This window comes from Aquarana catesbeiana, linkage group LG06 (genome assembly GCF_042186555.1).
Source record: "Aquarana catesbeiana isolate 2022-GZ linkage group LG06, ASM4218655v1, whole genome shotgun sequence".
NCBI lineage: Eukaryota > Metazoa > Chordata > Amphibia > Anura > Ranidae > Aquarana > Aquarana catesbeiana.
Genome location: NC_133329.1, coordinates 31578164 through 31603487, shown reverse-complemented (window position 1 = coordinate 31603487; position 25324 = coordinate 31578164). Strand labels below are relative to the sequence as shown.

The following is a 25324-nucleotide window of genomic DNA, read 5'->3' as shown; positions in this document are numbered from 1 at the left end:
TCATAATGTGCTATTATGCACTGCTGACAGTCTTCCTTCTGGGTTCACACGGCATGTCTCTCCTGTGGATGTGCACAGGAGTCACAAACGTGGCACAGTGCTCTGAATGGATGGCATACTCAAGTTCAGAGAGCAATGTGCATGTACCGGTGATATTTAGGAGATATTCACTGTACCTATAGTCAAGCCTTATTATAAGCTTAAAGACACTACACACCAAAATGTGTAAACTACAAACTCATTGAGCAATGGGCTCAAGATCATTGCTCAATAAATTTGTAGTTTACTCATTTTGGTGTGTAATGTCTTTTTGTTTTTTCTTTTTCATATTCCATACCAGATATCTTTAGACAAAACCACCCTCATTTATAGTGTGAGCACTACCTTCATTTATTAGTGGGAATCCTATTTTTTTCTTCTTTGGTACTTATTATAAGCTTACCTGTAGGTACAAATTACCATATATACTCGAGTATAAGCCGACCCAAATATAAGCCGAGGCACCTAATTTTACCACAAAAAATGGGAAAACTTATTGACTCGATTATAAGCCTAGGGTGGGAAATGCAGCAGCTACTGGTAAACAATGCCCATCTGCATCCTAACTGTGCCCATCTGCAGCCTTCACTGTGCCCATTTGGAGCCTCACTGTGCCCATCTGCAGCCTCATTGTGCCCATTTACCGCCTCATTGTGCCCATTTGCAGCCTCACTGTGCCCATCTGCAGCCTCACTATGCCCACCTGTATTATTAGTGCCAACCTGCAGCCTCACTGTGCCCACCTGTATCATTAGTGCCAACCTGCAGCCTCACTGTGCCCACCTGCAGCCTCACTGTGCTCATCTGCAGCCTCACTGTGCACATTTTCAGCCTCACTGTGCCCATCTGCAGCCTCACTGTGCCCATCTGAAGCTTTCACACTCAGGTGATGTTTAAAACAAAAAGTGGGTTGCAGGCTACATAACAGAACCGCCTTGCTCCCTCTTCCTTGCTTGGTGTGTGTGATGGGCAGCCATAGTATGTACTGTAGTATCAATGTTTAGCAGTACATAGAGAAAGTGCAATGAACAGCATGTAGTGCAGGTAATGAAGAAATATCAGTTTAGAACTGTGGAGTGTGTAGTATGAAACAGAAGGAAGGGTCAAGGCAGTGAGCAGTACTTTGTAAAGAAGTGCAGGGTCATGATTACCCAGCGGCAGTTCAAAGCAGGTGATAAGCGCTGTGTCATGCAGTCTTAACTGTTCAGCGGCGTCCACTGTAACAAAGCCCCGCCTCCTCCTCGTCCGTGATAGACAGAACACTGATTCATTTTCCCAGCATTGTATCAGTGTTCAGTGTTCCATCTATCACGGACAAGAAGGAGGCGGGGCTTTGTTACAGTGGACGCCGCCAAACAGTTAAGACTGCATGATACAGCAGGAGACCCTCACTCGAGTATAAGCTGGGGGGGGGTTCAGCATAAAAAATGTGCTGAAAAAGTGTTTTTTTTTGTGGCATCCATAGGAACATGTCATGTTAAATAAGGTTCTATACTGTACATTTTATCACAATATTCTAAGGTAAGATAAGATCAGGAAAATAAAGAAATGTTCTGTATAAAATAGGTGGAGCATTATATGAACTACCAAAATGTGTTTATTCCTGCAGCACTAGCTTAGAAGGTACTTGTCCACAGATTTAGATTTATTTATTTTTTTACTCCCCAAACCTTGATTAAAACACATGAGCACAGGAACTCAGTGGCGTGGCTTTTGCCAACATATTACCAAAAACATATTGGCACTAAGAGCAATTTCTTTTGAAAACTATGAATACAGATCTGCTTGGTCAGCTCCTACTCTAATGCCCCGTACACACGGTCGGATTTTCCAATGGAAAATGTCCGATCGGAGCGCGTTGTCGGAAATTCCGACCGTGTGTGGGCTCCATCGGACATTTTCCATCGGATTTTCCGACACACAAAGTTGGAGAGCAGGAGATAAAATTTTCCGACAACAAAATCCGTTGTCGGAAATTCCGATCGTGTGTACACAAATCCGACGGACAAAGTGCCACACATGCTCAGAATAAATAAAGAGATGAAAGCTATTGGCCACTGCCCTGTTTATAGTCCCGACGTACGTGTTTTACGTCACCACGTTTAGAACGATCGGATTTTCCGACAACTTTGTGCGACCATGTGTAGACAAAACAAGTTTGAGCCAAAATCCGTCGGAAAAAATCCTGGGATTTTGTTGTCGGAATGTCCTAACAAAGTCCGACCGTGTGTACGCGCTAATACTCTTTTGAAGACAGTATAAGGTTCTCTTCATTAGATTTTGAGCAAAAAACCCCTAAAACAGTTATGTTTTCTGTTTTCATACAGCATTGTTTGATCCGGGATCTGCGGCAAATTATTCAGTGTGCGGCACCCCGACGGTCTCCAACAGAATTGTTGGCGGCACAGATTCTGTGGAAGGCGAATGGCCTTGGCAGGTCAGTCTCTACTTCAAAGGTCAGCATACTTGTGGAGGTTCTCTGATCTCCTCACAATGGGTGCTGACTGCAGCCCACTGCTTTGCTGAGTGAGTATTCTGATATTTTTTCTTTTATTATTAATATTATTATTATACAGAATTTATATAGTGCCAAAAGTTTGCACAGCGCTTTATAAAGGGTGACAGAACAGTAAAGTTCAGTACAGAAGGAATAGGAGGGCCCAGCTCTTGGAGCTTACATTCTAAAGGGAGGGGGAGGCGGTACAAAAGGTAATTGCTGCAGGGGATGGTCTGATGGAGGTGGTTTCATAGATGGAGGTGGGGGAGGCTTTCCTGAATAAATGATGTTTTCCAGGAACACCTAAAGGCAGACAGCGTAGGAGCTCACCAGACATACTGAGATAGGGTGTTCCAGAGGGTGGGAGAGGTTCTGGAGAAGTCAAGAAGGCGAGCATGGGAAGAGGTAACAAGGGAGCAAGAGAGAAAGATGTCTTGGGTGGAGCAGAGAGGATGATTTGGGCAATATCTGCAGATGAGGTTGGTGATGTAGCTGGGTGCAGCATTGTGGATTTGATGGCTTGATGGCTTTGTTGTGGTTAGTATTTTGAATTTTATATGTTGGGCTAATGGAAGTCAGTGAAGAGATTGGCAGAGAAGGGCAGCAGTCACAGATCGGTTAGTAAGGTATATAAGTCTAGCAGCAGCATTCATAATAGACTGAAGGGGGGTAGCCTGTGTAAAGGTCGGTCAGTGAGGAAGGAGTTCAGTAGTCAAGGCGGGATATAAGCAAGGAGTGAATTAGTTGTTTTGGGGTGTCATTAGTTAGGAAGGGGTACATTCTGGAAATGCTGTGGAGCTTAAGGTGGCAAGATTTAGCCAATGAATTCATGTGGGCCCCAAAGGAGAAGTCAAAATCTAGGATTACACCTAGCACCCTAGCATGTGTGGAGGGATCCATAATTAGCAACCAATATTTTTCTATAACAACATCTTTTTAGTGAACTGCAGACTGACATTGGTTGCTGTTATTAGAATGAACCTGTGGGCTAGGCGCTAAACATTCACATATTTACATGATGCTTCATCGAAAAGCAACCTCTGCAAATTAAAGTCATGGGGTATATTCTTTAAATGTCCTTTATTCCAGGTCAACATTGCCAAAGGATTACCAAGTTTATCTGGGTCTGAACCAGCTGCATGTGAATACAACTCATATGGTTGTTTCCCGCGTAGAAACAATCATCTTGAACAGCCAATATACAAGCACAGGGTCTGTCGGGGACATAGCTTTGGTGAAGCTAGGCAATGCTGTCACCTTCACAAAATACATAATGCCAATCTGCCTGCCAACATTCTCTGATACCTTCCCCTGTGGCATGGATTGTTGGGTGACCGGCTGGGGTACAACATCCTTTGAAGGTAAGTGTCAGGACCCTGATCTGAACCTGAAACCTCTGCTGTGTTTGGAAGCATCTCCTCTTCCTGAGCCACCTGAGATGCTGGACAGCTCCCTGCCTTATTCCTCATACAACCTTACCTTGTGTCTTGCTTCTCTTAAACCTTGAACCCTTTGCTCCTCCCATAAACTTCCTGTTTAAGCCATGCCTTTGCACTTCCTGTTTGCCAGATTATTGTGCTCTATCCAGCCAATATCTCACTACTCCTTTTGCTGTCTGTATCTTTGCTACCACATATTACTGATCTTTGGCTTTAACCTCGCTTACGCTTCTGCTTGGTCCCAACCTGCAACTACTTGTTACTGACCTTTGGCTTGTTTACTGCCTATGCTTCTGCTTGATCCCTACCTGCTCACCTCCTGATGCAAATATCCTGAGAACTGCGACCTGGTACTAACACACAGTTAAACCCATCTCCACTATCAGGAGCTCTGGTGAATACCAGTTAGTGCTTAGACCCCCACACCTTGGGTGAGCCCGCGTCATCCGCAAGGTTGACCTGCTTGTATACCTATCCTGCTGGTCGGTGAAAGTCTGATCTCTGACCGTGACAGTAAGGTGGTCAGATTGCAAAGGAAGGTCCAAAATTCTATGCAATTTAGGCCAAGAACTTTTTCTGTTGATCTGTCCCAAGCCTAGGTATATTTAAGACATCTGGAATAAAAAGGCCTTCTCGTTATCCCCCCTATCAAGATCAATGTATTGTGTTGGAGATAATACACCCAGTTGTATGTACTTCTGATTAGGCTTGTCAGTGATGCTTCTCTTGCTTTATTGTTTTGTTTGTTGGGTGGATTCTGGCCCATTTTGTAGTATTATCTGCAGGGATGATGAACTTCAATACATTTCCATGATTACTGTTCTGCAGAAATTCTTTGTGCAGCCCAAGCATTCATGGTGAAAGTGATTTTTGACTTTATGTTTTTGTAGACACGGGGTGGGGGGATTGATTCTTTAGTTTTTCCAGCACATTAAAATGCTATGTTTGAAGATATACAGAGCATACAGTATGTCCTGCTTTTGCTGTTCCCTTCCAACTGTTCAAAACACCTTTAAATTAACACTTTTTTTTTCTTTTGTAAAAGTAATGCCCCGTACACACGATCGGACTTTCCGACAGCAAAACCGTGGAATTTCGTTTGAAGGTTGTTGGCTCCAACTTGTCTTGCATACACACGGTCACACAAATGTTGGCCAACAATTACGAACGTAGTGACATATAAGACGTATGGCGAGCCAATAAAAAGGAAGTTCAATAGTCATGTGATATCTCCATTACGAACGCTAGTTTTACAAGACCGAGCGCTACGGGCTCGTACTTGATTCCGAGCATGCACAAACTTTTGTGCGACGGACTTGTGTACACACGATTGGAAAGTCTGACAACAAAGTTTTGTTGGCGGAAAATTTGAGAACATGCTAGCCAACATTTGTTGGCGGAAAGTCCGGCAACAAATGTTCGATGGAGCATACACATGGTTGGACTTTAAGTAAACAAGCTCACATCCGACATTTCCCGTCAGAAAGTCCGGTCGTGTGTAAGCGGCATAAGAGTCAGATGTGTATCTATACAACTTGTACTTCCACTTCCCATTCCCATCAAAGCCCAATTATCATTATTATTTTTTAAAAACAAATAATAATAAAAAAATAATATAGGAGTAGTTAGCGTAGGTGGAAAAGATAAAACAAACTATTGGACTACCCTTTTAGATGATTTCCTGTACACACGTACTTGTCTAACTATTTTCATTTGTATCTGCCCTACACTACTGAGGACCATTGCCATTTCATACAATTGAGGAAGGGAAATAGAGGTTAGATTTAAAAGAAAAAGCCAATAAAAGGACATACAAGACCCACCAATGAAGGAAGTATTTAAAAAAAAAAAAAAAAAAGAGATTGTGTTACAGAAGAAATTTTAATCATCTTTTCCATGGTTATCGACAGGGCAACAACCTGTTAATGGCATCCTCCAGAAAGTCATGGTTCCCCTAATTGATTCCAAAACATGTGACCAGATGTACCACATGTGGTCCTTAGAAAATGCTAATACTGTAATGATCCAGGATGAGAAGATATGTGCTGGCTTTCAACATGGACAGAAGGATTCCTGCCAGGTGAGTAACATTTTTGTGGTCATTGGTATCACATCATAAAGGGGAAAAGGGAAAAGTGGAGTGCGGAAGGGAAAGGAGAAAAGGAAAATAGAAAAGGGAAAGAAAAATGGGGGAAGGTGAAGGGAAAGGGGAAGGGGAAAGGAAAGCTGAATGTCCATAGCCTTTCAGCATGTTAAAGTGGAGCTCCACCCAAAATTGGAACTTCCGCTTTTCCGGTTCCTACCCCCCTCCGGTGTCACATTTGGCACCTTTCAGGGGGGAGGGGGGAGCAGATATTTGTCTTATACAGGTATTTTGCTCCCACTTCCGGGCATAGATACCCGAGCCACCTGCGGGAATCTATGCCACTTCCGGCGCCTTGTCCGTCCCCCCCCGCTGTCTTCTGGGAGTCACTTCCTGATTCCCTAACCGAAGATGGCGGCGGCAGCACCCGACAGCCGAGGGATAGATCTGCTTCGGGTGCCGACATCGCGCACGCCCTGGACATGTAAATGTCCTTATTTTAAAAGATAGCAGCTGCAGTATTTGTAGCTGCTGACTTTAAAAAAAAATCAGTGGACCTCCGCTTTAAATGTAAGATCTGGTTTACATTTACCATGCTAAAAGGCTATGGATATTAATCCCTTCCAGCCGACAGTACGCAGATGTGCAGCCTAACAGAAGTGGGTCTTTATCCATGAGGTCTAATATATGCGTACCTCTCTTTGTGCTGATAGCTCGCCTCACAAAGCCCTCCCAGCACAGAGACCCAGCTCTCCCCAAGACTCCATGTTCCTGATCACCTGATTGCCATGATAGCCTCTCATTGGCTATCACAGTAATCAGTCACTGTATAGCCCACCCATGTGTTTTCTTTCTCTTCTGAATAGAGAGAAAGATATATTGTGTCTTTCTTTCATTGCAGGGGAGAAAGGTGTACACAAACAAAAGTGTGTAAAACAAAATAATAGAATTTTTTTTTTAAATAAAGGAAAAAAAAAATAGCTAGATCAAGGTTTGATGTAGGTCAGTGTCAGGGATAGTGCTAGTGTTAGGGTTAAGCTGTGGGTCAAAGGTCAGGGTTAATAGCAAGGACATTTTTTTTTGTTTTACCTTTTTTGGGCCAGTTTTCCTTTGCTAATAAAAAAAAAAAAGAAAAATCAGGAGATATCCGTTATCATTTACCACAAAAAGAAAACCCTGGTAAAACAAAGGTATAATCCACCTGGATAGACTTCTCTTTGATATGTGCAGTTTTACTAACACACGTCAAAATTGCAAAATTGTGTTCAGGTATTAACATTTGTTTTACCCTCAGGCACTAAGGCTGGCCATACGTTATACAATTGTCTTGTACAACTTTCCTTTAGTTTTACCAAAACCATATAATATGAGGTCAAACCTAAACATTTTCAATTTGTATGCAATTAGGAAGGCCCACGTAGTTGAAGGAAAACCTAAAGGAAATTGAACAAGAAAATTGTATAATGTATGGCCAGCTTTAGGGCTTAAAGTATTCATAGATAGACAGAGAGATAGACAGATAGATATTGCAAATGATGACTGTTGATTTCTTCCAGGGTGACTCCGGTGGACCTCTGGTGTGTAAAGTCCAGAATGTCTGGTACCAGGTTGGGATTGTAAGCTGGGGAGAAGGCTGCGGCTTGTTCTTCCGTCCTGGGGTGTACACCCTTGTCACAGCCTATCAAGCCTGGATCAACACCTACCTGTCAGTAACATTTACCAACGTGCCCGATATCCCACCACCAACAAAGACATGTGAAGAATTCCTCAAACCAGAGGGTATAATCGGTGATGGGGCTGCTAACCTTTCATACAACCCATGGATGCTCCTGGCATTAGGTGGTCTTCTGTTCACTTAACCATAACCACAAACCATCATTACCTCCAAAAGAAGAAAAAATAGATACTAACAATCCTGAAAATAACAGATAGTTCTGAAGTAAAAAATAATCAATTTCTGCTCAAATATGCTCCTCTCAGGCATCACCATACAGTTTATCCACCAAAGCTGAGAAACCAGCAAAGGTGAGGTGGAGGTGCAGCTACTCTTGGCAACCAACCAAATTTCTGATAGATAGATAGATAGATAGATAGATAGATAGATAGATAGATAGATAGATAGATAGATAGATAGATAGATTAGATTTATGATTACTTTATTCATGTTTGCTATAGTAATTGGTTTAATGTTTGTGCTTTCATTTGGGTTAGTAGTACATATTTGTTCTTATGGTGCCACAATGACCTGAAATCAGGAATTACAAATAAAAATTAAAGTGGACCTTGTATCAGAAATGTTTTTTTTTTCATACATGCCTACTATTGGCTTCAGTGGTTATGCTTTCTTAGTCACATTACCTCTCGCACACTGCTGATTGGTCCTTCAAGGAGCAGCAGCATTCTGAGGGTAGAATTGGGATTTAAAGGTGAGTTGCTACTGTGCTATCATTTATTTCCTTGTATCATTCATCTTGATGAAGAACACACTTCAAACACAGTAAAGAACATTTGTCAGAGCCATTGCAAACAGAACAATCGTACTGCACAATCTACTCCCAAAAGAAGAGGCTTATATTGAATAAATTATCAGCAATTCACTGCACTAATGGTCTCGGTGGATGCCTTCACTGTCATTCCCAATTACATTAAAGTCTATGTTGAGCCAACACTTTTTCAGTTTTGGATAGAGTATTGAACAGTTAAAACCTCTTTTAGTTTATGTTTGCTGGTTGTGTACCATTGGGGAAATCTCTGTTCACTTCTTATATTGGAGATGCAACAGAAAATTAGAAGAAATCTCCAAAAGTGAGGGGAATTCCCCCCTTAGTTTGATGTCCATGGAACATGTGCCCCCATTAGAAAATGTCCCCTCATCTCTTGCTCTGAAGACTAATTCTAAAAATGTGGATTTCCCTTCACTTCTGTGTGTTCTATGACAATGGCCACCAGTACAAATAGGAGGCGCATCTCTTTAATGGGGACACAGGCAACAATAAAGCTTGACAGAGGTTCTAACCTTTCCCCATGCTATCTAGAACAACAAAAAAAAAAGGTATCTAGAGACATATTTTAATTCAGTCTTCCTTGATTTTTTTTTTTTTACTCCTGATTAACCATTAAAATCTGTTTAGGTCTTGTGGAACCCACTCTAAAAATAATTCATGGGTGGTCAGTAAAATAAATGCCCCTTACATTGGTGGTCAGTGACAAAAATGCTCCTTGTATTAGTAATTAGTGGAAAGGTTATCCCTTACATTGGTGATCAGTGGGAAGAATGTTCCTTACATTGGTGATCAGTGGGAAAAATGTTCCTTACATTGGTGATCAGTGGGAAAAATGTTCCTTACATTGGTGATCAGTGGGAAAAATGTTCCTTACATTGGTGGTCAGTGAGAAGAATGTTCCTTACATTGGTGGTCAGTGGGAAGGAGGAGGAGGACACACCCAAGGAGCTCTCTGAGAACCAGCCTTTTTTTCAAGCCTGGGCCTTGCCTGTTAGCTTGGCCCAGGAACAATGCCTGATCCTGGGGGAGGCCCAGGGAGGGATCCCCCTGATGACATGGGGCCTAGTGAGGAGGAGGTGGAAGATCTGACTGTGGGTCCAGGCCCTGGTATGGATGCGAGTATCTTCAGACAGAAGATTGTTGATCGCTTTAGGGAAATTGGAAGGGCTGAAGAGAAACTTCAAGTTTTGAAAACTAACCATAAGAACTTCAAAGCCAAATACTTCCAGGCCTGGAGTAGAAATCGCACAGCCATGAAGCCTGAGTTACAGGAATATGAGGAAAAAGTAAAGCAGCAAACTTTATTGTTGGAAAAATTAAAAGCCAGAAGTGGAGCTTTTAAAGAAAAATTTGAGAATGAGAAGAGATTTGCCAGCCAGTCGTCAGTAAGTCGCATGGATCAGCAGCCTCAGGTTATGGATGACCCGGGTCCATCTGCCTCTGCACCTCTCCCCCCATGTAAGGCCTTGGAATCGCCAGCGGCAACCAGCCAGGGGGTTGAGAGTGAGCATGGCACCCTGACCTTCATCCGGCGGATGGAGTCACCCCTGAGAGCAGACAAGTTTGCCATTTCTGGTGATCCATCAGAAATCCCTGAGGATGAGAGGAAAGATAAACCAGGGAATGAAGATGGACCTGCACCAAACACCCTGAACATGGATGTTTCTACTCCTGCATTTGCTGAGACCAGTAGTTCCTCTATCAAGTTTGCTGCATGTGTTTCACACAGTAAGGCTGACACCAGCAAAGAGATTGCCTCACCTGAGCCTCTCTGTGTTCCAGCAGAGCTGATTGATGGTGATGGGGGAGGGGATCAGCACATTGCACCATGTGCAGTGGAAGCCATGGAGGTGTCAGACCAGCCTGCTGAAAGTCCTGTCCTGATGGAGGAGAACAGGCCAGCTGAAGATTCCACCAGCACAGCAGTGGGAACTGACACTGTTGGGAAGACTACAGGAACTGTGAATATACCAGCAAGTATTAAGAATGACAGTAATGATAAAACTATGAATGTGGTGGGTGGTGGTGAAGGGGTTAATACTGCTGGGAAAAATAAAAATGACATTGCTCTCCCTGCTCAGCAGAGGAAAGACTCAGCGATTGTGCAGACCAAATCTGTACAATCGATATCTGCCAGAAATGTGACAGACGGTTCAAAGCACACAAATGCTTCTTCTGCTGGGAGAAATGTGGGCAGTTATGCGTCCGTTCTGGGGAGTCGCACCAAAGAGGGTGGAGGGAATTTTAGTGGTCACAATTTGGGGGGGCTTGGTGGTGGGATGGTTGGTGGGTACAGGAGGAGGAATGTGGTTCAATTGAAGTGGGAGGGGGAGGGGACCCCACCAGTAAGGGGGAGGGTGGCTGAGTTGGTTCTGGAAATGGGGTTTAAAGCATCAGATATCTTTGTTTTGATTTGCCCAGTGGGGAGTTATGAATTTGATTTGTCCTTTGTAAAACCTGAGGGTCTGGATTTATTTTGGGAGCGATATAGGAGGTGCAAGGGCCTTCCGCAGTGGAGTGGTTTGGTGCCAAAGGTGATTTCCAGGCAGCCTCTGATAAAGTCGGTGACGATCCTGGTGCGTAACGAATCCATACCAGAGGCTGATTTGATAGTATGGCTACGCCGATATGGTGAGGTCCTCGCTCCACTGCGGAAGGTCCTTGATGAGCATGGGATATGGACAGGGGCCTGGACAGTCTCACTAAAATTGGGGGTGCTTGGAAATGTAGTTCAACACCTTCCCTGTTCAGCTTTTCTGGGGAGAGATAGGCTGACTATTTTTTACCAGGGTCAGCCTAAAGTCTGTAATAAATGTGGAGACAAAGGCCATTTTGCATCTACCTGTACCCGTAAGAAATGCTCACTGTGCCAGGATCTGGACCATTTGGCTAAGGATTGTACTGAAATTCGGTGCAATTTGTGCCAAAAGCTGGGTCATCCTTATAGTCAGTGCCCGGAGGCATTACATAACTTGCCAGGATTGGAGGCTGAGTTGCAGAGACTTGATAAGGAGGATGAGGCCGCTAAAACTGTTATTGACCCTCCTGTTTCTGTTATATCTGTTCCAGATTCTGTTTCCCCTAGTAATGTGGTCCCTGATTCTGTCCCTCCTGTGTCTGTTACATCTGTTGTTTCGGATTCTGTTTCCCCTAGTAATGTGGTCCCTGAGTCTGTCCCTCCTGTGTCTGTTACATCTGTTGTTTTGGATTCTGTTTCACCTAGTAATGTGGTCCCTGAGTCTGTCCCCCATGTGGTGGTCCTTAATCCTACTGTACGTAGATCCTCCAGACTGGCAGAAGCTGCTGGGGGGGCAGGTTTGGCGGATCTTCCCACTCGGCCTCCAGTCCCTGTCCCTCAGCGGCACAAACGTGGTCAGGGGAATGTGGGGGTGCAGGATGGGGGTGGGGCTGATAGAAGGGTGTCCATATCCTATGTCTCACCCTCTGTTGAGGGGGATTCGGATGATGAGGGGTGGGAGAAGTTTAGGAGGAAGAAAAAGAAGAAGAGGAAGACAAGTAAAGTGGTCATTTCTTCCTCAGAGTCGGACCCAGGAGGGGTTCCTCTTGGTAATACCTTTTCAGTTTTGTCAGGTGATGAGATGTCTGATATATCTTTCTCTTTATCATCCATGGATGAGGGGGAGTCACGTAGTCTGAAGAGAGCTGTTTCTGGTGATGAGAGTGTGGCAAAGGTTAAGAAACGACTACCCCAATCATCCTGATGGCAGTTCCCACTCCGATAAAGGTGGCGACCATTAATGTCGCCAGCATTAAATCTGCAAGAGCTCGTGATATTGCCTTATTTTTGCTCAGCGAGTTTGATGCCGAGATTTTATTTTTGCAAGAGACCTGGCTCAATACTTTGGCCGATGTCCATCTAGCAAAAAGGGAGTGGAGATGCGGTCCCTCCTTTTGGTCTCTTGCGGCTGAGCCCTGCAGCGGAGTTGCGGTCCTTTTTAAAACCGATATGGTAACATGCCGGCGGGTAATTGAGGTAGAAATGGGGAGATGCATGGTCTTGGACGTCTCTGTTAGGGGGCAGGACCTGCGCCTGATCAATATCTATGGACCGCAGTCAAAATGGGGCAGGAAATGCCTCCTCACAGAGATCAAGCCCTTCCTTTTTACGTCCCAGCAGGTTGTCTTTGGAGGTGATTTTAACACCATAATTAGGCCTGAAGACAGGAGAGGCTCCATAGACAGGCTGGGTTACGATAGCGTTTTTCTTAGAGATATGGTAAGACAAGCAGGCCTGGTAGATGTGCATATTAAGCACTGCCCTGGCAGCACGGGATTCACATTTCAGAGAGGGAATAGTCAGAGTAGGATAGATAGGTTTTTTTTTAAAGGAGAACTCTGCTTTCTCGGCTCCTGAGTTGAGGGCGGTGGAGTTCTCTGACCACTGTATGCTGTCTGTGACTCTGAATGCCTCAGACACTCCACCCAGGGGAAGGGGTACCTGGAAACTGAATTCGGCTCTCCTGGAAGATGTAGAGGTAAGACAATCCTTTGAGGATTTTTTTCAGGCACAGGTTTCTATTCTGGACTTTTGCAGCAGTAAGTCAGAGTGGTGGGAGCTTGTGAAACAAAGGACAATTGGACTTTTCAAGGCCATAAGTAAGAAGAAGCAGCTTGGTATGTACATTGCCTACCAGCATTTGCGGAGGAAGCTTGATCGTCTTGTCTCGTATAGAGGAGATCCAGGGGAGATCTCTGAGGTGAAGTTTCTTCTTAGGAAGTGTCAATACGACCGGCATGCCTCCTTGGTTCTGGAGAGGGATTATGGAAAATATCACTCGCCTGATCCTTACCAGAACTGTAAGCAAGGCATAGCAGTTAAGACGGTCATAGGCCTGAGGGATAGTACGGGTTCCCTGGTGAAGTCCAGATCAGGGATCCTGGAGATCTTCAGGTCATATTATGCAGACCTTCTGGGAAGAAAGGACCTTTGTCGGGACAGGATGGAAAGCTTTCTGGATTCTACTCCAGGATTGGGAAATGGTACATTGCCTTTGATGGATTTGACAGAACCAATTTCAGTGGATGAGGTAGTTCATGCTATAGAGAAGCTGGCTACCAAAAAATCGCCTGGGCCAGATGGGTTGACAGCTGAATTCTACAAGTGTTTTAAGTCCATTCTGGCTCCCTTTTTAGCAGAGGTTTATAACAGCTGTCTAGAAGAGGGTTCGCTCCCTCCCTCCATGAGGCAATCCGCTGTGATTCTTCTGTCAAAAGGTAAAGACCCCTCAATGATTGAGAACTGGCGCCCCATCAGTCTTCTTAATGTTGATAGAAAGATCCTGGCGAAGATTCTTTTTTGGCGCTTGTCGTCAGTAGCAGGCGATTTGTTGTCCAGTCATCAGCACTGCTCGGTCCAAGGTAGAAGTACCTTTTCAGCGGTTTTAGCTGTCCGGGAGGCTTTGGAACGATGCAGGGCTGCTGGATGGAGAAAGTACTTGCTGGCATTGGATCAGGCGAAGGCTTTTGATAGAGTCAATCACGAGTACCTGTATTTGCTACTTGGTAGATACGGCCTGCAGGGGAGGTTTATAGATTGGCTGAAGACATTATATAGAGGGGCTGAGAGCTTCCCACTGGTTAATGGTTGGGTTGGACGGCCTTTTGAGGTTAGCTCTGGTGTGCGCCAGGGATGTCCTCTGAGCCCCCTGTTATATGTATTCGCAATCGACCCCTTCATAAGAAGGCTAGAGAGTGGATCTTTGTGCGGGGTGCCTTTGGGCATTGCTGGTGTGCCGCCTCTGAAGGTCGTGGCCTATGCCGATGATGTGTCTGTTATTGTCTCTGGGACAGAGGAGGCGCAGGAGGTGGTCTCTATGATAGAGCAGTACACGGAGGCTTCTGGTTCTAAAGTCAACCATGAAAAGAGTGAAGTTTTCTGGATGGGTGAGGAGGGTGAAAGCTTCGAACTTCCGGATGCCTTCCCAGAGCCCCAGCAGGAAATTAAAGTGTTGGGCATCAAATTTGGTCCTGGTGACTATGGTCATCGAAATTGGGAAAGCAGGTTGGTGTGTGCCAATGCCAAAGTAGCAAGCTGGAAGAAATGGAAGCTTTCCTTGAGAGAGAGGGTTGACTTGATCAAAACGTACCTGGTCCCAATCTTTTTGTATGTCAGCTTCGTCTGTATCTTGCCAGCATCTCTCTATGCAAGGGTGTACAGCTGTTTTTTCCAACTGTTATGGGGAAGTAGGCTGAACCTGATCAAACGCAATGTAACTTACCTGTCTAGGTGGGAGGGTGGCCTAGGAATGGTCAACCCAATAGTTTTCTTTTCTCTGCTCTTTTTAAAGTACAATCTTGGTAACATGCTAGCAGAAAACCCGCCGGGATGGGTGGGCATTTTTCAGTCTTGTTTTAGGCCTTTTCTGCGATGCTGGGAAGATGGCGGGCCAGTGAAAAGTCTGAGAGTCCGACATGGCAAGCTCCCGGCTTATGTTGCCCCGTGTCTGAAAATACTTCGGCAGTGGCAGGTGACAGTGGAGGATATCAAGTCCCTCCCCAGGAAGCTTCTGGAGAAGAGGATTTTGAGCTCTGCTTTCAGTGTGTCACTGGCCTTAAGGGATTGCCCAGGCTCTGTAATGAGGGAGGGGTTGCGTTTAATCAATTTAGAAAGAATCCCCTTGAAATTTAGGGATCAAGCCTGGCTCGCTTTCCATGGAAGGCTCTATGTCAGAGGGAACTTGAAGCATCGCCCTGTGGATGATCGGGATTGTCCTAGAGCGGAGTGTGTTGGTAAAGTGGAGTCTATGGACCACTTTTTGCTGCAGTGTCCCTTTAACATAGAGGTGTATAAAAGGGTGGGGAGGGCTCTAGGCATCCCCTTTTTCTATCGCATGAGTTATGCGGAGTGGGTGTACGGGGCATTCCCGACTTGCTGGGATTTTGATTTGGATACACTGTTTTTAGTTAGTATAGTTGTCCGTTACTTCACATGGAATGCACGGTGCCAGATTACCCTGCGGAAAAAAGTCCTCTCTGTTGAGGTGGTGGTGCACGATATTCTGGGTGAGGTTGGGAAAATTCGGGGTCTTGAGAGGGGCAGTGAGCCTCGGGCGGTCTGGAAAAAAGGCGTGGAGGAATATCAGACCTGCCTTTGGTGAACTGCCCATCTCTGGGTGAGGTGCTCCTTTTCTTTTTCTGTTTCTTTCACTCCCTTAGCTTTTGTTGGTTAGTATCTTCTTTTTGAAGAAGGGCTGCATGCATAATGGGTGCGGGTTTGTTTCTTGACCTCACAGTTTGGATGTCTGGTGTATTGGTGTGAGTTGTAGTGAGATTATCCCCAATAATGACATGTTCATGATGAGTTTTGTTTTTGCTGTAAAGTCATTTTTTGTTTGAGAGCAGATTTGCTATATTTATTTTCATTTATGTAAATATGTATATATTTATGTATATTATATATAGTGATTTTATGCTTATTGATTGCAAGACTTTTAATAAAGAAAAATTGGGAAGAATGTTCCTTACATTGGTGATCAGTGAGAAGAATGTTCCTTACATTGGTGATCGGTGGGAAGAATGTTCCTTACATTGGTGATCAGTGAGAAGAATGTTCCTTACATTGGTGATCAGTGAGAAGAATGTTCCTTACATTGGTGGTCAGTAGGAAGAATGTTCCTTACATTGGTGGTCAGTGAGAAGAATGTTCCTTACATTGGTGATCAGTGAGAAGAATGTTCCTTACATTGGTGATCAGTGAGAAGAATGTCCCTTACATTGGTGATCAGTGGGAAGAATGTTCCTTACATTGGTGATCAGTGGGAAGAATGTTCCTTACATTGGTGATCAGTGAGAAGAATGTTCCTTACATTGGTGATCAGTGAGAAGAATGTTCCTTACATTGGTGGTCAGTAGGAAGAATGTTCCTTACATTGGTGGTCAGTGAGAAGAATGTTCCTTACATTGGTGATCAGTGGGAAGAATGTTCCTTACATTGGTGGTCAGTGAGAAGAATGTTCCTTACATTGGTGATCAGTGGGAAGAATGTTCCTTACATTGGTGATCAGTGGGAAGAATGTTCCTTACATTGGTGATCAGTGGGAAGAATGTTCCTTACATTGGTGATCGGTGGGAAGAATGTTCCTTACATTGGTGATCAGTGGGAAAAATGCTCCTTACATTGGTGGTCAGTGGGAAGAATGTTCCTTACATTGGTGATCAGGGGAAGAATGTTCTTTACATTGGTGATCAGTGAGAAGAATGCTCCTTACATTGGTGATCAGTGAGAAGAATGCTCCTTACATTGGTGGTCAGTGGGAAGAAAGTTCCTTACATTGGTGGTCAGTGAGAAGATTGCCAATTACATTGGTGATCAGTGGAAAGAATGCTCCTTACATTGGTGGTCAGTGAGAAGAATGCCCCTTACATTGGTGATCAGTGAGAAGAATGCTCCTTACATTGGTGATCATTGAGAAAAATACTTTCTACATTGGGGGGGTCAGTGGGAAGAATGTTCCTTACATTGGTGGTCAGTGAGAAGAATGTTCCTTACATTGGTGATCAGTGGGAAGAATGCTCCTTACATTGGTGATCAGTGGGAAGAATGTTCCTTACATTGGTGATCAGTGGGAAGAATGCTCCTTACATTGGTGATCAGTGAGAAGAATGTTCCTTACATTGGTGATCAGTGGGGAGAATGTTCCTTACATTGGTGATCAGTGAGAAGAATGTTCCTTACATTGGTGGTCAGTGAGAAGAATGTTCCTTACATTGGTGGTCAGTGAGAAGAATGTTCCTTACATTGGTGATCAGTGGGAAGAATGTTCCTTACATTGGTGATCAGTGGGAAGAATGTTCCTTACATTGGTGATCAGTGGGAAGAATGTTCCTTACATTGGTGGTCAGTGAGAAGAATGTTCCTTACATTGGTGATCAGTGAGAAGAATGTTCCTTACATTGGTGATCAGTGGGAAAAATGCTCCTTACATTGGTGGTCAGTGGGAAGAATGTTCCTTACATTGGTGATCAGTGGGAAAAATGCTCCTTACATTGGTGGTCAGTGGGAAGAATGTTCCTTACATTGGTGATCAGTGGGAAGAATGTTCCTTACATTGGTGATCAGTGAGAAGAATGTTCCTTACATTGGTGATCAGTGAGAAGAATGCTCCTTACATTGGTGGTCAGTGGGAAGAATGTTCCTTACATTGGTGATCAGTGGGAAGAATGTTCCTTACATTGGTGATCAGTGAGAAGAATGTTCCTTACATTGGTGATCAGTGAGAAGAATGCTCCTTACATTGGTGGTCAGCGGGAAGAATGTTCCTTACATTGGTGATCAGTGAGAAGAATGCTCCTTACATTGGTGATCAGTGGGAAGAATGCTCCTTACATTGGTGGTCAGTGAGAAGAATGCCCCTTACATTGGTGATCAGTGAGAAGAATGCTCCTTACATTGGTGATCATTGAGAAAAATACTTTCTACATTGGGGGGGGTCAGTGGGAAGAATGTTCCTTACATTGGTGGTCAGTGAGAAGAATGTTCCTTACATTGGTGATCAGTGGGAAGAATGTCCCTTACATTGGTGATCAGTGGGAAGAATGGTCCTTACATTGGTGATCAGTGGGAAGAATGTTCCTTACATTGGTGGTCAGTAGGAAGAATGTTCCTTACATTGGTGGTCAGTGAGAAGAATGTTCCTTACATTGGTGATCAGTGAGAAGAATGTTCCTTACATTGGTGATCAGTGAGAAGAATGTCCCTTACATTGGTGATCAGTGGGAAGAATGTTCCTTACATTGGTGATCAGTGGGAAGAATGTTCCTTACATTGGTGGTCAGTGAGAAGAATGTTCCTTACATTGGTGATCAGTGGGAAGAATGTTCCTTACATTGGTGATCAGTGAGAAGAATGTTCCTTACATTGGTGATCAGTGAGAAGAATGTCCCTTACATTGGTGATCAGTGAGAAGAATGTTCCTTACATTGGTGATCAGTGAGAAGAATGTTCCTTACATTGGTGATCAGTGAGAAGAATGCTCCTTACATTGGTGATCAGTGAGAAGAATGCTCCTTACATTGGTGATCATTGAGAAAAATACTTTCTACATTGGGGGGGTCAGTGGGAAGAATGTTCCTTACATTGGTGGTCAGTGAGAAGAATGTCCCTTACATTGGTGATCAGTGGGAAGAATGCTCCTTACATTGGTGATCAGTGAGAAGAATGTTCCTTACATTGGTGATCAGTGGGGAGAATGTTCCTTACATTGGTGATCAGTGAGAAGAATGTTCCTTACATTGGTGGTCAGTGAGAAGAATGTTCCTTACATTGGTGGTCAGTGAGAAGAATGTTCCTTACATTGGTGATCAGTGAGAAGAATGCTCCTTACATTGGTGATCAGTGAGAAGAATGTTCCTTACATTGGTGATCAGTGGGGAGAATGTTCCTTACATTGGTGATCAGTGAGAAGAATGTTCCTTACATTGGTGATCAGTGAGAAGAATGTCCCTTACATTGGTGATCAGTGGGAAGAATGTTCCTTACATTGGTGATCAGTGGGAAGAATGTTCCTTACATTGGTGGTCAGTGAGAAGAATGTTCCTTACATTGGTGATCAGTGGGAAGAATGTTCCTTACATTGGTGATCAGTGGGAAGAATGTTCCTTACATTGGTGATCAGTGAGAAGAATGTTCCTTACATTGGTGATCAGTGAGAAGAATGTCCCTTACATTGGTGATCAGTGAGAAGAATGTTCCTTACATTGGTGATCAGTGAGAAGAATGCTCCTTACATTGGTGGTCAGTGAGAAGAATGTTCCTTACATTGGTGATCAGTGGGAAGAATGTTCCTTACATTGGTGATCAGTGGGAAGAATGTTCCTTACATTGGTGATCAGTGGGAAGAATGTTCCTTACATTGGTGGTCAGTGAGAAGAATGTTCCTTACATTGGTGATCAGTGAGAAGAATGTTCCTTACATTGGTGATCAGTGAGAAGAATGCTCCTTACATTGGTGATCAGTGAGAAGAATGTTCCTTACATTGGTGATCAGTGAGAAGAATGTTCCTTACATTGGTGATCAGTGAGAAGAATGCTCCTTACATTGGTGATCATTGAGAAAAATACTTTCTACATTGGGGGGGTCAGTGGGAAGAATGTCCCTTACATTGGTGATCAGTGGGAAGAATGGTCCTTACATTGGTGATCAGTGGGAAGAATGTTCCTTACATTGGTGATCAGTGGGAAGAATGTCCCTTACATTGGTGGTCAGTGAGAAGAATGTTCCTTACATTGGTGATCAGTGGGAAGAATGTTCCTTACATTGGTGATCAGTGGGAAGAATGTTCCTTACATTGGTGATCAGTGGGAAGAATGTTCCTTACATTGGTGATCAGTGGGAAGAATGCTCCTTACATTGGTGATCAGTGGGAAGAATGTTCCTTACATTGGTGATCAGTGAGAAGAATGTTCCTTACATTGGTGATCAGTGAGAAGAATGTTCCTTACATTGGTGATCAGTGGGAAGAATGTTCCTTACATTGGTGATCAGTGAGAAGAATGTTCCTTACATTGGTGATCAGTGAGAAGAATGTTCCTTACATTGGTGATCAGTGGGAAGAATGCTCCTTACATTGGTGATCAGTGGGAAGAATGCTCCTTACATTGGTGATCAGTGAGAAGAATGTTCCTTACATTGGTGATCAGTGAGAAGAATGTTCCTTACATTGGTGGTCAGTGAGAAGAATGTTCCTTACATTGGTGATCAGTGGGAAGAATGCTCCTTACATTGGTGATCAGTGAGAAGAATGTTCCTTACATTGGTGATCAGTGAGAAGAATGTTCCTTACATTGGTGGTCAGTGAGAAGAATGTTCCTTACATTGGTGGTCAGTGAGAAGAATGTTCCTTACATTGGTGATCAGTGAGAAGAATGTTCCTTACATTGGTGATCAGTGGGAAGAATGTTCCTTACATTGGTGATCAGTGGGAAGAATGCTCCTTACATTGGTGATCAGTGGGAAGAATGTTCCTTACATTGGTGATCAGTGAGAAGAATGCTCCTTACATTGGTGATCAGTGGGAAGAATGCTCCTTACATTGGTGATCAGTGGGAAGAATGTTCCTTACATTGGTGATCAGTGAGAAGAATGTTCCTTACATTGGTGATCAGTGGGAAGAATGTTCCTTACATTGGTGATCAGTGAGAAGAATGTTCCTTACATTGGTGATCCGTGGGAAGAATGTTCCTTACATTGGTGATCAGTGAGAAGAATGTTCCTTACATTGGTGATCAGTGGGAAGAATGTTCCTTACATTGGTGATCAGTGGGAAGAATGTTCCTTACATTGGTGATCAGTGAGAAGAATGTTCCTTACATTGGTGATCAGTGGGAAGAATGTTCCTTACATTGGTGATCAGTGGGAAGAATGTTCCTTACATTGGTGATCAGTGAGAAGAATGCTCCTTACATTGGTGATCAGTGAGAAGAATGCTCCTTACATTGGTGATCAGTGAGAAGAATGTTCCTTACATTGGTGATCAGTGAGAAGAATGTTCCTTACATTGGTGATCAGTGGGAAGAATGTTCCTTACATTGGTGATCAGTGAGAAGAATGTTCCTTACATTGGTGATCAGTGGGAAGAATGTTCCTTACATTGGTGATCAGTGGGAAGAATGTTCCTTTCATTGGTGATCAGTGAGAAGAATGCCACAGTGGTGGTCATTGGAGACATGTTCACGCACTTTCACTGGACATTTTTTTTAAACCATTCTTATCTATACTGACGTTATCTAAATTTCAATAAAGAACAATCATTTTAAAAAAATGACCAGTAATTGTGCATGTACATAGGCAACAGGAAGGAAAAAAAAAAAAAAAAACACGCACATTTTTTATAAATACACACCTAATTGTCAGTCAATTTATCACAGCACTGAAATCTGAACAATGGCCTGGTATTGGTATTGAAAAGGTAAATGACAATCAGCAATAAAATAGAAAAATGTAACATCAATTAGCTCAGGTTTTCAGAATCTGACTATAAAGGCATAAAAATACAACTATAGAAGAGAAGACCTATATGATTATACATTGAGAACAGTGTGTGGATTTAGGAAGAGTTCAGCAGCTATTGTCCCCATTGTATGATATCAGGACCAGCCATATCAGCCATATTTTAAGCACATCAAACACTACTTCAGATCCTGGCAGCCCTCTGCGAAAACCTTCATAAATACAATGTGGTTTTATCACACAGAGAAGACCGTGAGGCTTTTGTTCTATAAATTCTCAGATCTGGTCCTGACCTTCAGCTAAGGAAAAAAAAAAAAAAAAAGAGCAATTGTATCTGTATTGTAAGGAAGACTAAAGATGTAGAACACCCAACCGGTCCGACCAGCAGTAATTGTCTGGGGAGACAAAAGAGGGGAGAGTCTCACCCATGATGGAGTAGGTGCTCAACTGTCATAAAGATATGGAAAGAGACAACAAGACTGGAAAGTTTCTATTTGGAAATTTGATGACAGGAAATAATAGAAAAGATTCATGTCATTTCCATCTTTGTTACATTACAGCTTTTAGTTCAATGTTTTTTTAATCTGAATTCTATGTGATGGATCAGAACACAATGGTCTAAGTTGCTGAAGTAAAATTAGAAAAATATAAACATAAAACTATTTTTCAGAAATAAAAAAATGATAATTGGCATGTGCGTATGTATTCACCTCCTTTGTTATGAAGCCCATAAAAAGCTCTGGTGCAACCAATTACCTTCAGAACTCACATAATTAGTGAAATGATGTCCATCTGTGTGCAATCTAAGTGTCACATGATCTGTCATTACATAGACACACCTTTTTGAAAGGCCCCAGAGGCTGCAAAACCTAAGCAAGAGGCACCACTAACCAAACACTGCCATGAAGACCAAGGAACTCTCCAAACAAGTAAGGGACAATGTTGTTGAGAAGTACAAGTCAGGGTTAGGTTATAAAAAATATCCAAATCTTTGATGATCCCTAGGAGCACCATCAAATCTATCATAACCAAATGGAAAGTACATGGCACAACAGCAAACCAAAAGACAGCCGCACACCAAAACTCAGGGACCGGGCAAGGAGGGCATTAATCAGAGAGGCAGCACAGAGACCTAAGGTAACCCTGGAGGAGCTGCAGAGTTCTACAGCAGAGACTGGAGTATCTGTACATAGGACGACAATAAGCCGTACGCTCCATAGAGTTGGGCTTTATGGCAGAGTGGCCAGAAGAAAGCCATTACTTTCAGCAAAAAACAAAATGGCACGTTTTGAGTTTGCGAAAAGGCATGTGGGAGACTCACAAAATGTATGGAGGAAGGTGCTCTGGTCTGATGAGACTAAAATTGAACTTTTTGGCCATCAAAGAAAACGCTATGTCTAGCGCAAACCCAACACATCACATCACCCAAAGAACACCATCCCCACAGCAAAACATGGTGGTGGCAGCATCATGCTGTGGGGATGTTTTTCAGCAGTCAGGACTGGGAAACTGGTCAGAGTTGAGGGAAAGATGGATGGTGCTAAATACAGGGATATTCTTGAGCAAAACCTGTAGCACTCTGTGTGTGATTTGAGGCTAGAATGGAGGTTCACCTTCCTGCAGGACAATGACCCCAAACACACTCCTAAAGCAACACTTGAGTGGTTTAAGGGGAAACATGTAAATGTGTTGGAATGGCCTAGTCAAAGCCCAGACCTCAATCCAATAGAAAATCTGTGGTCAGACTTAAAGATTGCTGTTCACAAGCACAAACTATCCAGCTTGAAGGAGCTGGAGCAGTTTTACAATGAGGAATGGGCAAAAATCCCAGTGGTAAGATGTGGCAAGCTCATAGAGACTTATCCAAAGCGACTTGGAGCTGTGATAGCCGCAAAAGGTGGCTCTACAAAGTATTGACTTTAGGGGGGTGAATAGTTATGCACATTGACTTTTTCTGTTATCTTGTCCTATTTGGTGTTTGCTTCACAATAAAAAAAAATCAAAACATCTTCAAAGTTGTGGACATGTTCTGTAAATTAAATGATGCAAATCCTCAAACAATCCATGTTAATTCCAGGTTGTGAGGCAACAAAACACGAAAAATCCCAAGGGGGTGAATACTTTTGCAAGGCACTGTAGATATAGAAAAAATTCTCTCTTGGTTAAAATGTCTGGCATACAATATATAGCAACAGTATCATTTTTTAGAAAAACTCCACCTTTGATTGTTAAAAAGCACTCATTGACCTCCAGTCAGTGGCTTTTCCTAGGCTGAGATGATGTCATCAGCCTACTGCAGGCAGAAGGAAGCATGTCCTCAATCCCCCCCGTGATCGGATTACAACATTGTAATGTTGTAGAAAGTCACAAGGTGAGAGGTGATCTGTATCAGACATTGGAGAACACAGCCTAGAACAGCAGTCTCCAGGATTTACATAATATTGTCCTCTCTGAGCCTGCATCTCAGTCCAGGAAGTATATGGTGACCTTGGGTGATGCCTGAAGATGATTCTGTCCTTCTGGAGAGAAAACAGATGTAGACATTTCCGGGTTAAAACCTACAGTACTAGGCTGACAGCAATAAATTAATGTATTGCTCAGTCAGTTTTATTTTTTCGGAAAATGCTGGAAAAAATTGGAATTCCAAAAAATGAATTGCAGAAGGACAATTAAGAGGCAAAAAGGGTTGTGCAAAGTTACAGAGACCAAGAGGACAGAGAGAACATCCCTAGAAAGAGGCCCAAAGCCATGCAATCATCAATGATGAACATTAACACACTGACATTGTAGATCAGCCTTTCTCAATCTTCTTTTCACTTACAGCACCCTTTAAAAGTATGCAAAATCTTGAAACGCCACCAGTCTACAATGTAAAAAATTTAAACTACTTTTCAATGGGAAACCTGAGCCGGGGGCAATACATACAACCACCTTGATGAAATTAACTTCACATTAGAAACCCCCTTTCATATGAAAGGTCCCCTTCTCACATTAGAGGTCCTCCTATCACAGCAGAGCCCCCCATAATATGACAGACATCTTTCACATCAGAGGCCCTCCATCATATCTGAGGTCCCCTCATCATATCAAAATTCCCCCTTTACATCAGAGTTCTTTACATCATATCAGAGGTCCCCTATTCAAGTCAGAGGTCTCCCTTCATGACAGAGGTCCTCTATACACATCAGAGGTCCTATCATCACATCATAGTGTTCCATTCACATCAGAGGTCTTCCCATCACATCAAAGGTCCCCTTACCATATCAGAGTCCTCACTTCATATCAAAGGCCTTCACATCACATAGAGGTCCCCACATCATATTAGAGTCCTCCATTTTCATCAGAGGCCCCCCATCAAACTAGAGGTCCCATATTCACGTAAGAGGTACTCTAATTACTTCAGGGTTCCTATCATCACATCAGAATGAATGTCCTCTTCACATCAGAGGTCCTCCCATCACATCAGAGGTGCTTCTGTCGCATCAGATTTCCCCCCATTTAAGTCAGAATCCCCCTTTCACATCAGAGTACCCCCCATCACATCATAGGTGCTTCTGTGACATCATATGTCTCCCAATTTAAGTCAGAATCCCCTTTCCCATCAGAGGTCCTGCCATCACATCACATCACATCAGAGTATTTCCATCACATCAGAGGTCCCCTCATCACATCAGAGTCTTTCCTTCACATCAGAGGTCCTCCCATCACATCAGAGGTCCTCCCATCACATCAGAGGTGCTTCTGTCACATCAGATGTCCCCCCATTTAAGTCAGACTTCCCTTTTTACATCAGA

At 43.4% G+C, this 25324-nt stretch overlaps 1 protein-coding gene across 1 annotated transcript in view; it reads left to right on the top strand.

The window, feature by feature from the left end:
- The first annotated feature begins 1182 nt into the window (after positions 1 to 1182).
- LOC141147935 (transmembrane protease serine 9-like) overlaps positions 1183 to 25324 on the top strand; it is a 70207-nt gene continuing 46065 nt past the window's right edge. The window contains exons 1-5 of the mRNA XM_073635095.1: positions 1183 to 1210; positions 2367 to 2565; positions 3626 to 3897; positions 5886 to 6055; positions 7615 to 7837. Coding sequence (XP_073491196.1) covers positions 1183 to 1210; positions 2367 to 2565; positions 3626 to 3897; positions 5886 to 6055; positions 7615 to 7837 — 892 coding nt within the window. The remainder of the gene's footprint in view (positions 1211 to 2366; positions 2566 to 3625; positions 3898 to 5885; positions 6056 to 7614; positions 7838 to 25324) is intronic.